This window comes from Oreochromis aureus, linkage group 9 (genome assembly GCF_013358895.1).
Source record: "Oreochromis aureus strain Israel breed Guangdong linkage group 9, ZZ_aureus, whole genome shotgun sequence".
NCBI lineage: Eukaryota > Metazoa > Chordata > Actinopteri > Cichliformes > Cichlidae > Oreochromis > Oreochromis aureus.
This window is the reverse complement of record NC_052950.1, coordinates 14,013,325-14,026,418: the sequence shown is the minus strand read 5'-3', so window position 1 is coordinate 14,026,418 and position 13,094 is coordinate 14,013,325. Positions and strand designations below refer to the sequence as shown.

General features: G+C 42.8%; 1 protein-coding gene across 2 annotated transcripts; it reads right to left on the bottom strand.

Moving 5' to 3' along the window:
- Positions 1-818: 818 nt before the first annotated feature.
- On the bottom strand, positions 819-12,872 carry LOC116328283 (death-associated protein). 2 transcript variants are annotated; one of them, XM_031750028.2, is made up of 4 exons: positions 12,657-12,872; positions 11,688-11,784; positions 5,903-5,945; positions 819-2,724 (listed from the first exon to the last, which is right to left on the bottom strand). In XM_031750028.2, the coding sequence occupies exons 1-4, from the start codon at positions 12,709-12,711 to the stop codon at positions 2,605-2,607; spliced, it is 315 nt and encodes a 104-aa protein (XP_031605888.1). In that variant the 5' UTR covers positions 12,712-12,872; the 3' UTR covers positions 819-2,604. The 2 variants fall into 2 exon arrangements, with proteins under 2 accessions (XP_031605888.1, XP_039473329.1); XM_039617395.1 differs by lacking the exon at positions 5,903-5,945.
- Positions 12,873-13,094: the final 222 nt, after the last annotated feature.

Sequence of the window (13,094 nt, the reverse complement as noted above, 5' to 3'; positions counted from 1 at the left end):
GGAGTAAAGAGTTAAGAAAGTATGTCACTCCAAAGACTCTCCACTACATCAGAAAAGGTGATACAGGAAAACCAATTTTGCTTAAAATCAAGACTTTAGCTTTAAGCTCTAACCGTTGACCTATTGTTCACTGGATAGACTAGCAATCAACATTTTTATCCTGGCAAAAACAAGTATTTAAGAATAAATTACCATCTCAGTTTTATACTCCCACAGACAAAAAAAAATCAGAGCCTGGTACTATAATACATTTTGAGCAGCGTCTCACTTACGCTCTGTTCTCCCAGTCAGTCTAATAAGGCATGGCAGGGAATGAGAGGCCTGCCACGCCGAGAGAACTATATACAACCAAGGAGAGTGGGGAGATTGTGTCTGCTTTAATGGGGAGTTTCAGCCTGCTGACTGAGACTCGTACCAAGTAAGCCTGCACTGGCTGGTTTATTGGGCTAACATAAGCTGACAGAACACCTGATTGTAGATGCTTGTGTAAAGATGGATTACATGCACTAACACCTGGTGCACAGTGTGTGTGTGTGCTTGTGTGATGAAGGGAAAACAGCAGATAGCTCTTGGAGAGATGCTTCTGTTTCATTTCAAAACACCACCTGAGCCCTAATCCCTCAGTGCATGGTGCTAATTCACCATGGGACGCCCAAATGCTCTAGGTGGGGTACAGCACACAATCCATCAAGTGGGACTAGTCTGAACTTTTTCAGTGTGCAAAATATTAGATCATTTCCCATAAAGAACCACAAAAGTTTATTTTTTTCCAGCCCCCATCATTCACGAATATGTTTAAATAAAGACAAACTGAAAAGTTGTTTTTCAAGATAGTCTATATCTTTATTTACTATGACAACCATACCTAATGCCTAAGTCCACTCAATGACTTTTTACAATTTGAACAATTCAAGAAAAGAAAGTACTGAGAAGAAAAAAAAAATTGAAATTGAATTAAATTAACACAGGAAATCACTTCTTCTTGGCAACATCATTTTCTTTGTTTCTTTCCTGGAAACCTGAACATTAGTGTTGCAACAAATAACACTAGAGCGCAAGTGGGTTTTAAGGAAAAGGGTGTTGTGTGTGTCTGTGTGTATTGAAGCATATCACTCTCGGGAAACCCAATCTGGATTTTCGGGAGGTTGTACACATTTCTGACACGTTTTGAGCCGAGTAACGATAAACGTGCTGCATCTTCATCGTACGCCGATAAACAGTCGCGTGGCTGAAATGTCTTTGCTTCGACGCTTTTTGTATGGAATGTAGAAAGTGCTCTTTTTTGTTACACCTGTGCTATTCTCCTTTAATGTTCCCATTTTCACCTTCATCTGACAGTTTAACGCCTCGCTCTTTGCTCAACTGCTTCTCTGTAATGCTTTGTTCACCTTGTAATTAAGTCCCTTGTGATATCTGGGCTAATGTTAATGCAGTCACAGAGCATGCCGCAGCCGGTGGTACTCTTTAAGTTTCATTACATATTTCGCTGCACTTTCATTCTGCAACAAATAAACACGAGACCAATGAGTCTGCGCATCTTCAAAATCTAAGCGATGAGGCACCGATGGTAGAGTTTTACTGTGAACAGGTTACGTTTACGGGAAACGATAAATACCGATACAGCTGAGGCCGATAACAACTGTGAGGGATTCCTTTCTGTTAAATAAAGGTAAGAACGGGCACACTGGGAGGAAACGGTGATAAAAGCTCAAGAGGTTCGACTGTGGCTCAGAAGCTTCGTTAGCATGTGCTCGCATTTCGACTGATGACATCAAGCATAAACAAAAAGCTTCTTGGGTAATGGCCTCACTACAGCAAACATATCTGTAATATTTAAATATATTCAAAAATTTCAAATGAAGGCCAATCAAACATTACATCGCTTATTCTCTTAGACATTTCTAGCATTAATATATAATATGGTTGACCAGGTCAAATGGAATGCAATTAAGCACTAATGCGCTAATGATTGGTTATTGCTGTCATGTAATTTGCTAGTCGTACTTTCTCTTGTCAAAGCTGCTGAATTATACACTCAAAAGCTGCTTTCTGTGGGGGTTTTTTTTTGGTTTGGAGGGTTAATAAACAGGGATCCACCTCCTTAACTTGTTGATTGGTTCTTTTGCAAAGATCAAAGGATCATATTGTGAACTTGGTTGGGCTGATTGGGAGGTTGCTGTGATTGACTGGATGTTGTCAAAGTTCCCCAAACAGACTCAGATCTGAGATCGGTTTCTGTTTATATTTGATTTTCTTTTTTTCTTTTTTTTGAAAGAGAAAAATTTAAGAACACTCTTCATCAGTTTATATCACCTTAAGACTTATTCAAGTGGAAAATAATCCTTCAAAAGGAGAGAACCCTAAAGTGCAGAGCTACTAGAGCGGCACCAATGCAGCAGTGGTATTAAAAGTGGGACTTGCACTGAAGCGTTACTGACTTCAGGTGTCTTGTTACTGACAAATTTCTCAAAATATGTAATTACTCTTTTCATTTAGAGGAGATCTGTGCCTGGTGGGGAACTGTCTTCATCCTATCTGTTCCATTTGGAAGGCCGGCTGGTGGAGTTAGTAGCTTGGTGGCTTGGTTGTAGATTGGCGCCTGGCTCACTTGCGGGGTTGGTGGATGTGCTGGTTGATGTGCTGGGCAGGGGGCAGCTTGGGAACACCAGGCTGGGGCTTGTTGTGGGCCACCTGGGCAGCAGCTGGGGTGAAGTCCTTATCACCCTAAACATAAATCAGCAAATAAAAAACAGCAAATGAGGACAAAGTTGTGAACCAAAAAGAAAAGCTAAGCCAAAAGGCTAGTAGTGTAAGGATAAAACAACATCATAGACAATCTAAAGGACTGAAAAAATGTATGTGTGTGTATAGAACTCAGTTCATAACCAGGTTTGCGTACTTTATCCCTGCGTGATATGATACAGTATCTGGACCTTTAAATCCTTTCCCACTGATCCCCCTGAAGATGCATGACAGGTACAGTATGGAGCCCTCATCTGCTCTCCAGGTTTAATCTATTATTCCAAGAAAAATGCACATAAATAGCCTTCCTGTTTCTAAATCGGATCAAGTCAGGGAATTTTAATCAGCAACTTAGAGGAGAATCACAGTTGGATTTCGTCCTCTTTTTGTTGTTATCCTCACTCCTTACTTCTCTATCTCTGCCAGCGTTTCATTTCTTTGTCCCGTTTCTTCTACCTGCTCCATCTGCTGTTGCCTTCTCTTTATGCTTTGCTTTCTGAGCAATAAAACTGGACTTGCATATAGGCATGGGTGTGAATAGGAGATTTTATATACTGTACAGTTATATAGGTTGATGGTGGCTGGTGAGCTTGATTAAAGCTGTAAAACTAAGCGCTCAAAGAAAGAATGAAAAGCACAGAGTTAACACATACAGTCCACTGCTGTGTGTGTGTGACTGACGGGATTACTGGCCATTTTAATTCTTCCATCTGAAATCTTTGAGTTTATTTAAGCTGGCAATTTGCTGATGCCTTCTCGTTCATCCAGATGTTACCATATGTGGATGTTACGCCATCATAAAAATAACAGCATAACACATGGTTCCTTGATAGCCTCATTTCTTAGGATGTCCACATGGACGGAGTTATATAACCCTTTTAATCAACCCTCTACAAACAAACACAGCCTGTCTTTCTGAGCTTCTTGCTGAACTTTACTCACCCACCCCATCCTCGCCTGACCCTAATCCGTTCTGCTTAATGTGTTGGGGGTTTCTTTTCACCGCGCGTGTGGCTGTGCACTGGTTTTCCAGCAAGATGGTGTTTGTGTGTAGGTGGGCGCACAAACAAAGTGTGCATGTGTGTGCTTCTTTTATTTAAAGAAAATTCCAGAGTTGACTCCAGGGGATGTGGATGATATTAACCTCCAATTACCCTTCACTCTCTTCTGAAGCTCAAAGCTTTTTCCGCGAATACCTCCATCCTACTGCAGAGGTATAGGAGGGAATCTAACAAATTAACTGTCTTATTGCAACACGCTGTGAAAAGAAGTGAGGGTGACTGGCATCTCTTAAAATGACAATGCCAAAAATCAACAAAAAATGTATCCTATTTTCAGATATTTAATCGAATTAAAGATTAAAATGTCTGTAATAAACATCATCAAGCCCAAAAGGCCTGTTCTCATGTTGGAGGACTTTACTAGGCTGCAGTATGCGAACGAACAAACCGTAAAACTTAAGGAACAATGTGCTTTAGGCTGAGAGATCAAAGTGGAGATGTTTGGCCATAATGCATAGCACCACATCTCATGATAACCAAACAAAGCATATCAGTGCGAACCCTTCATGCCAACTATCAAGCACAATGATGACTTGGAGGGGTGATGATTTGGGCTCGTTTAGGAGCCATATGACGTGGTTACCTTGCAGTCACTGGGTCACCTATAAACGTCTCTGTATACCAAAGTATACAGGAGTATATTCTAGAGTCTGATGTGAGGCCGTCTGTCCAAAAGCTAAAGGTCAAAACTGGGTCATGCACAGGACAATGATCCTAAGCCCAGGTGCAAATCTACAACAGAATGACTGAAAAAGAAAAAATCAAGGTGATGCAATGACCCAAGGAGGTCCAGACCTCATCATGATCTTAAGAGAGCTGTGCGCAACTGAACGCCTGCAGACGTCAAAGACCAGAAGCAAAGTTCTTCAACAATGATGTCAGAGACTGATGGTCAGTCAGAAAACCATTATTTCAAGGTGTTCTTGCTAAAGTTGGTTCTGAAAGCTACTAAATTATTGGTGTGTACTTAGTTTTTCACAGGATGGCATAGGGTCATGTGTAAACCTTATGTTTCAGGACTCTTGACAGTTTTTTGGGGGGGGGGATGGGTGTACAGACTTTGTGGTGTGATCTGATTACAGGTAAGAAGAAGAAACAAAGTCTGAAAAAAAACTTACTCTGGGCGTTTAATAATTGCTAGACCTGTAATTGCATTTCTTCCCTTTTTTCTACCTTCTTCTTCAGCTTCTTTAGATGCTTTACTTCCTGGTAATAGTTCTATTATAAAAAAAATGCATTTTAGAAACACATTCAGCAACTGAAAGAAAAATTGAAGGTACATAGCCAGGAGGCATCTTTTTTTGTAAGCTAAAAAAAGGGGGGAAAAAAACTCTGGAGACCACACACACACTGAAGTGTTTCACTTAACTCTTAAAAGGCTTTTCTGAGGCTTTGTGCACTGCTAGCCTCTGGGCTTGATGGCAGTGATAGGGGCAAATGGGAAGGCTAGAGGAGGATCGGGGGATAAATGGGATGCCTGCCACCTTCTGATATCACTGCAATCTTCCGCAAACAATCTGCCTGGTCTGACACACACACACAAAGCGGGGAACGAAGCCATCCAGCCAGTCAAGGACACTTTTCACACAGACACACGCACACATACAGTCAAAAAGAATTAAACACAAACAGCTATTCACAGACTTTGACCCGCTTTTCAAAGCAGCAGGTCAAGGCTGTAAAAGCCTAAACAGACTCTGAGACTGATGCAGTTAAAGTCATGTGTGGTTAATACCCAGCATTTTGCAGCAAAGTGAACTACTAGCTAATGTGCAGCTTGCAATTTCCAGTTTTGGTTGGGAGTGTGTCAGAGAAGCAGCTTCAACTCTGTGGTCTTTTTTGCAGAAGGTTTTGGCGCTGCACGGTGGCACCACATTTTATTAAACCAGATTCATAAATAACAGATAAGCCATTTTTCCCTCATCTCATTTGGCACCAGTATTTTCTCGATTTTCATTCCCTCCCCTGCTTTTTCTCCCATCTCTCTGTCTTGTTCTGCTGAGCCTCTATGGTCCCTGTAGAACCCCTGTCCCAGATATAAACCACATTATAATGCTTATTTCAACACCACTGGTGGTCTGTATAAATGTGTGTCTTACCTTTGTAACCACTCCAGACACAATCACAGGGGCCCTCGGTGGACTTTAAAGAAAAAAACAGGAGACCGAAAAGAGAAATTAGAAAGGACAATTACTTTTTTTTAAACCAGGTCAATAGCACAGCTGTCTGCATATACTTTATGCCAACATTTACACAAGTTTGCCTACATCAAATAAATAAGGAACATCCCAAAGGTGCCAAAAACCTCCAACACCTACCCACCCACTTACCTACCCACACACACACACACACACTACACACCCCGGATGGACCTGCCAGCAGCTTAAATAGCTCCCATTCATTCTGGCCAAACACTGAGGCTCACAGCTTCTAGATGGAAAGGAAGAGGGGAAGGGAGGAGTGAGTAAGAAAACTAAACCTCTGAAAGAGAAAGAGAGCTAAAGCGAAGCCTGATGATGAAGATGAAGAAAAAAGATTTAGGGAGGAGGAGAAAAAGGAGAACAGAGAGGAAAGAAAGGTGATGAAGGGTAAAGTACTGTAGAAGGAGGAGGAGAAAGAGGACAGAGAGAACCAGGGAGTGAAATACCTATATAATAACAGACTGTTAGAGGAGAGTAAAAGAGGATGAAGGAGAGAGGCAGGCGAGCGCTCACTCAGACATGGAGGGAAGGGATGGAGGCAGAGAAAAAGATGAGGAGGAGGAATGCGGAACCCGAGGTAAGTATCGACCTTGACATGACAAACGAGTGCCGTCTAATTTTACGGCATAGTCACCCCTCCGGCTAAAAGTGCAGTCAAGTTAGCCACCTTCAAAACTCCACTTAAGGACATTAACTATAGCAGCAAGCATGTCCAGCTTACAGCTTACCTCATTACCGGCCTAATTTAGATTGAAAAAAGATGAAAAGTTTTGGACACACACTTCAAACTGCAGTCTCAGCAGTCAAAATACGAACATTTTCAACCCATCTGCTCCTTTCTTTAAAAAAAAAAATATTTTTATGATTCGCGCACAACTTATCCAATTAACAGTTGCAGATTTCCAACACATCTGTGAAACATCGAACTCACCGATCAACATCCAGGCACTCATCTTAATGAGAAAATTCACACCTTGGTATTACATTAACGCCTAGATACGTCGAATATCATCGATTACTCCATGCTAGCCGCTTGTCAAAAAGCGAGGTTGAGAGGTTCTCTATTAGCAATTCAATTAACTGAAAATGTAGCACATTAGCACCGCAAGTGTTCCTTATTCTAATCAACACTAAGTTAGATGGGAGGAGGTCGTGGAAGTAGATTTTTAAATGTTTTTAAGGCTAGCTGGGGAGCAGGTGGAGGGTAAATCAGCAAGTGAAGATGAAAAGGGAAAAAAGTGCTTTTCAGAAGATCAACTCAAACAGTTTATCCTGGATGTTAACTCTACTTATAGACTTGGAAATAAAAACATGTAACATAGGTACAGGAGTTGTTTTAGCCCTTCTGGCTCATTTGAAGCGACAGTCAGATGCAACACTTGGGTTGAAGTGAATAGCAATGCTCAGTTGGATATGTATTCATATAGTGACACAGTGTGGACTCATGCTGGGCAGTCAAATTGTATTGTACTGAGTATCCCTCTCCAATGTGCACTTTGAGGTGAAATCTTGAAATATTATACAATAGACAATAAAGTGAGAGATATTTAAAAAAAAAATAGATTTAAGAGAAAGGTCAGTGCATAGAATTAAGGATATTGTTTCAAAGGGTGTCTCTTGCTCCTGGCATCAGGGCATCATAACAACAGACAGCAGACAGATAAGACATGTCTAGACAAACTGGGAGTGGCGGTGGGGGGTTAAGCTGTAAAACAGTCAAGCATTTGGCTCCTTCAGGTTTTAAGAGTTTTGTTTTTGATCGGACTCAAAGAAAATAAGCTTTTTACTCGACTGGCTAAACACACAAAACTTTGGTTTTTTTCTCCTTGGGAGTACGCTCAAGTCTGGAATGTGGCTTTTTTCCTAGATCCTTGGCCAATATGTGCTACCAGAACAGTTTAAATCCACCTTGGCACTGGTTTTCTGGGGATGGGACATGTTTTATCAAACGATATTCTTTCATTTGATGACGGCGGAGGTCTTCTCCAGTTTGGTTTGATCTGGTGACTGTTAAGGCAACACCGTACAAGTCAGATTACTTCAGCTTTTTTGTTTTGTTTTTTTGGACCAACTCAAAGAGGCTTTAGCCAAATTCAAAGGTGATTCATTAAAATTGTTACTATTGGTTTCATTTTCTCATGCACAACGTATATTTTTAATCAAATGGTCACAAATAACAGGCAACGTAGACTCATCGTTATTCCTGTAAATGCACCAACTGTGCTTAGATCCGAAGTCATGCAACCCACCCAAATGCCAACTCCCAGCCGGGAAAAACCACGATCAAACCACGCGCTGACCCTTGGTGCCCTGTGGAGGGGAGTGTTGCCATTCTGGAAGAGACTACTCCCTTCCAGATAGACATGTTGCATCAGAGCATAAAGGTGATCACAGGCAGCAGCTCCGTATTGATTTGAAGCAACCCTCCCCTCTAATGGAACAAGCGGACCTAAACCGTGCCAACAAATGCCTCTCCCAGCCGCGGATCTCCTCACTGCAGGGCCAAGGGTTCCGATTTTTCCTGTAATTTGCAAGCTGTCCGCAGCCACTGCATAATCACCAGCTGCAGACAAACACTAATGACAGGTTTTAGTCACACTTGATAAACAGATAACAGTCACTCTGTTTAAGACTTATTAATCAGAGATTAGTAAAACCACACCATGGCAAGCCCTGAATCCTTGATCTAGATACCGCACAAAAGCATTATCCTTCAGATTAGACTACTGACACCTTTGTAATCTATTCTATCTGCACGGTGAAGAGGAACGACAGGAGGGCAGAGAGAAGGAGAAATCAAAAGTGACAAAGACCTCTTTTTTTGGTTTTCTGTGCGCAGGAGGAATGCGGCTGCGTTCACAGGCAGAATGAGTCTGCAGGGGGCAGTAGAGAGCTGCGTGGGATCTTGGGGAGGCTTAGTGCCAGGAGAGGGGAAGAGTTAGAGGAAAGAGAGAGAGGAACAGGGGAGGAAAAGAGTGACGGAGAGTCAGAAATCTCAACTGTTAAGTCAAATGTAGACCTGTGCAATAATCCATCTGCGTGACGTTTTTCTTTAACCTTTTTATTTTTTTAGCCATAAAGCCACTGCTACTTCTACCCCACCCATTTCTCTCTCTGCTTCAGCAGAGCAGGAAGTTTGTTGCCGTGGGCGAGGTGCTGGTTGCCATAGAAACTGATGCCTGTTGCCCGTCTTCCCTCCTCTTCCCCCCTTATCTCCCTCTCTCTCCTCTCAACTTTTCACCATGAGCTGTCAACCTACTGCACATCTCACCACAGCTCCTGCGCACAGTGTATGTGTGCAGCGACTGAGTCGATCTTTTTCCGAGTCTCTGGAACATATCCCCCTCTCACCACAACCTGTAGTGCATCCGACACAAAGCCGATCACCTGGCATGTAGTTTATAGACATTCAGCTGAGAGTCCCATCCGAAAGATGTGCAAGAAGTTCATAACGCACCGAGTGGGACTTTTTTCACCCCTATTAAACTTCTCTTACTCTTGTAATGTACATCACACTGTACCTGAATGTTTTACATAGTGGTTCCTGATGGCTTATGAGAACCACTTTCACACGATTATGGAGCAGGAAGCTCCAGCTTTTGCTTCCCCTTTCTGGCCTTTTCCCACTCGTTCCACCCCTTCTCCATCTCTTACCTGTCCTTTTTCCTATCTTCATACTGCCACAGCACCCCTTACCATACGATAATAATCCCCTCCTATCCTAATCCTCTCCCCTCCATAATCCCAGCCGCCTATTTCTTTCCTTGCTTCATCTGTCCATCTCAGCTAGATTGGGAGAGGCAGGTGTTCCCCCGACAACAACGCTCCACTGGCTGCAACTAATACGAAATTTACCCAGTAGCCACCTGCTAGACGTCCATCAGCGTGACACAGAGAGGGACCGACAGAAGTGCGTGTGACCGAGAGCTGCAGTGATTGTATTTAGTGAGTGCACCTACTCTGCCTCTGTTTTTGTAGATGTGCTGACAGGTAATCTTTAGATCACAACGAAGAACGTGCACCTGAACTTGCGGAGCAAAAGATGAGAGCGGGCAGGGCAGGGTCGCAGTGGGTGAAGAAAATGCTCCATTTTCCTAATTAGTGCAAAAAGATGTGATCTTTCTACACTGTAAGCTCTGCAGGCAAATATCTGGAAGAGGCCTTGTTGTTTGGGTATTTCTAACTGTGCAAGTCCTAAAGTCATGATGCGATGCAAGGAGATGATGCAAACAGGACTGGATAAAGAATCATAAAGGATCCTTTGCACTGCACCGGTGACAAGCAGTTTGTTTTTATATACTCTCAAACAACATGACAAAATAAGGAAGTACATACTTGCTAAGCTGGAATAGCGCCGATCACCATCTACAACAGGTATAAAGCGCAGTCTGCATGCTTTTTTGTACTTGCGATAAATACTTGGCCTCAATTTTTAAACTTTAATGCCCTCTCTATTATTACCACCCGTCATCTTGGCAGAAAAGAGAAGACGGCAGCAGGAAATGACTTACTGGTGCTGACAGGCTTGATGCTAGTCTATTACAGGAAAAGACTCAACCAACCAGCTTTGCAGATGAAGACCATGCAATATGTCATTTAGTGTGCGTACGTGTGGAAAGTAGTGCACAGAAAATTTCCTGACAGTTGGCAATGTTCTTGAACCCTGCTCACTGCTGTGCACTGCCTGTCACTTCCCATTTACCACCTCTCATTAACACACACACGCACACACACAGATATGTGGTGAGAATATGCCACCTGTGCCGATACGCACACAGCTGACGTACCCTTATGAATATTGAGGAGATATAGGAGGGGGTACAAGCACACATTCAAAGACAGACACACGCAGCTACCCGGAAAAAAGGGAGCAACTTGCAACGACGCCGTTGCAGAGCAGAGAGACCTCAGCACAAGCAATGCAATTCAAGCAACAAAAGACGAACATGCTAATGCGGAGACGGAACAATTATTGTCTCTCGCAAACAGAGCCAGCGTGATGTAAAACATTAAAACCGAGCCTGTTTATGGCAAAACAATAGCGACTGCTGAATAGGCTGTTCGAGTTAATGCTGTAATTATGCAGTAATTATGTTGTTTACTGAATTAGCTGGCGACAACACATGAAAAGTCTGCCGCGGAACTGCCTACAGTACAGCCTTACGGAAAAACGAAAGCCGCTAAATGCCTTGGTTGGCAATTTGCAGAGCGTGTTTGTGATTAGCAATTTACAAATCACCACAGTTAAAGGCTGCACACAGACTAACAAATATGTATGTACTTAGGTTTTATTAAAAAAACAAAAACACATGACATGACAAAGCCTTTCACATTTGAAAGACTGTGCGTTAGTTTCGTCTTGAATCCCCGTGCAGCCTTTTAGTGTCTTATCATGCAGTTTCATCTTTCATTTTGCCTGCATAATGCTTAGTTTTTGCATATCTGTGCAAAAACTTAGCAGTCATTTCATCTCTGTATTTGTTTTGCCTGCCGCTTTGATAGTTATGCGTCACTGTGGCTACGTCGCACATATCTGATGCCATTTCCGTCTCTTTGTAGGTCTTTTGTGGTGGTTTTGATGGTCCTTTGATTGACTTTCTGTGGTTTACAGTCACCTCAAGAGATCCCTCTACCCGAGCGATGGCTCGACTACTCGGGTCTTTCTCAAAAGCGAGCGCATTACCTGCTGCTGATGTACTCCTCGCTGTCATCTTTCTGCGGTGGTTCTGGAGCAGGAGTTGGCTGGTGCTTCTGCACTATCCTCATACCGCCTGCCTTTACTGGAGCACACCCACACACAGAGAGACAGAACACGTATGCAGTGATTTGCCAGATCAGCTGAGAGAATTTGTTCAAGCTCTCACTATCAAAACAGGAAATTCAAATAGATTAAAAAAGCCACTTTAGCTGTGTTTGGAGAGTTAGGTGACTTAGGCCTTTTTATTTTATAGCCAGCGTTTGAAGAAGCAAAAATAAATGAATTTTAAGAATTTTGTTCAATGCTGACATAATCATGTCTGTGACTTGCACAGAGGTCGGTTGTAGCAGTTGCTGGACGACTGTTCTGTGGTTGTCCTTGATCTGGGACAGCCTCACACACTACAAGTTAATGCGTGTGTTGTGAGCTTCCCGCTGATCACAGGTTGGGTGCGAGGTGCACTGGTTATCTTACTGTGTTATCAGTCCTGCAGCTGCTGTGGCCCACTGCCCTGCCTGCTACTGCTTATGTCCACGTACACCTTTTCCCGTTTCTGTGCAGCCTACATGGCTGAAGCCTCGAGCCCATGGCCTCCACGTCACCGCCCGCCATTCAGCAGCCATTAGCGGCAACATTGAAACTAAAACATTTCTAAAGGGCCGGCGATCCTCACCAGTCGCTACAATGTCAGCAGTGTGATGTTGCAAGAGCCCACGCAAATCAGGAAGTAGGGGAATGTGCGAAAGATAATTACGGCACATTATTCTAAACGCAATCTGGACAGCACAGACGATTTATAGTCTGAGGCATCTGCCAGTGTAAGGGTTGCATAAGTATTAATCATCACCATCATGTGATCTTTTCTCTCCTTTTTTGATCTGAGACATTGCACAAACAAAAGGCCTTCAGATTCATAACAGGCTTAAAAAAAAACCACAGCACAGGGAGCTTTACCTGCAGGGAGATGACCGCCTTTGGTTTCGATTTTCTCCTTCGGCGGCGATGACATGCTGCCTGCTCAGATGTGGGGCTCTGCTGCGAGAAAGGAGCTGAGCCTCAATTTTAAAGCAGTTCCCGCTTTATTCTGCCTGAAAAATGTGGACTACACTCAAGTCTGGATCGTCAACGTGGCTTTTTCCTGAGCATTGTTTGGAAGAGATGCGTGGTGACGTCGTGCGGAGCCGTAAAAAGCGCGGTGACGTCAGTCGTAAAAATCTCAACTAAGGTATTCGTGTTGTTAAAAGATTTACCAGAGTACTTTTATTATTATTATTATTATTATTATTATTATTATTATTATTATTATTATTATTATTTCCGGTAATGTATGTCTGATTTATTTGAGCAATAAATCCCAGTTACGAAAGCAGAGCTATCGGTAAAGTACTGCAC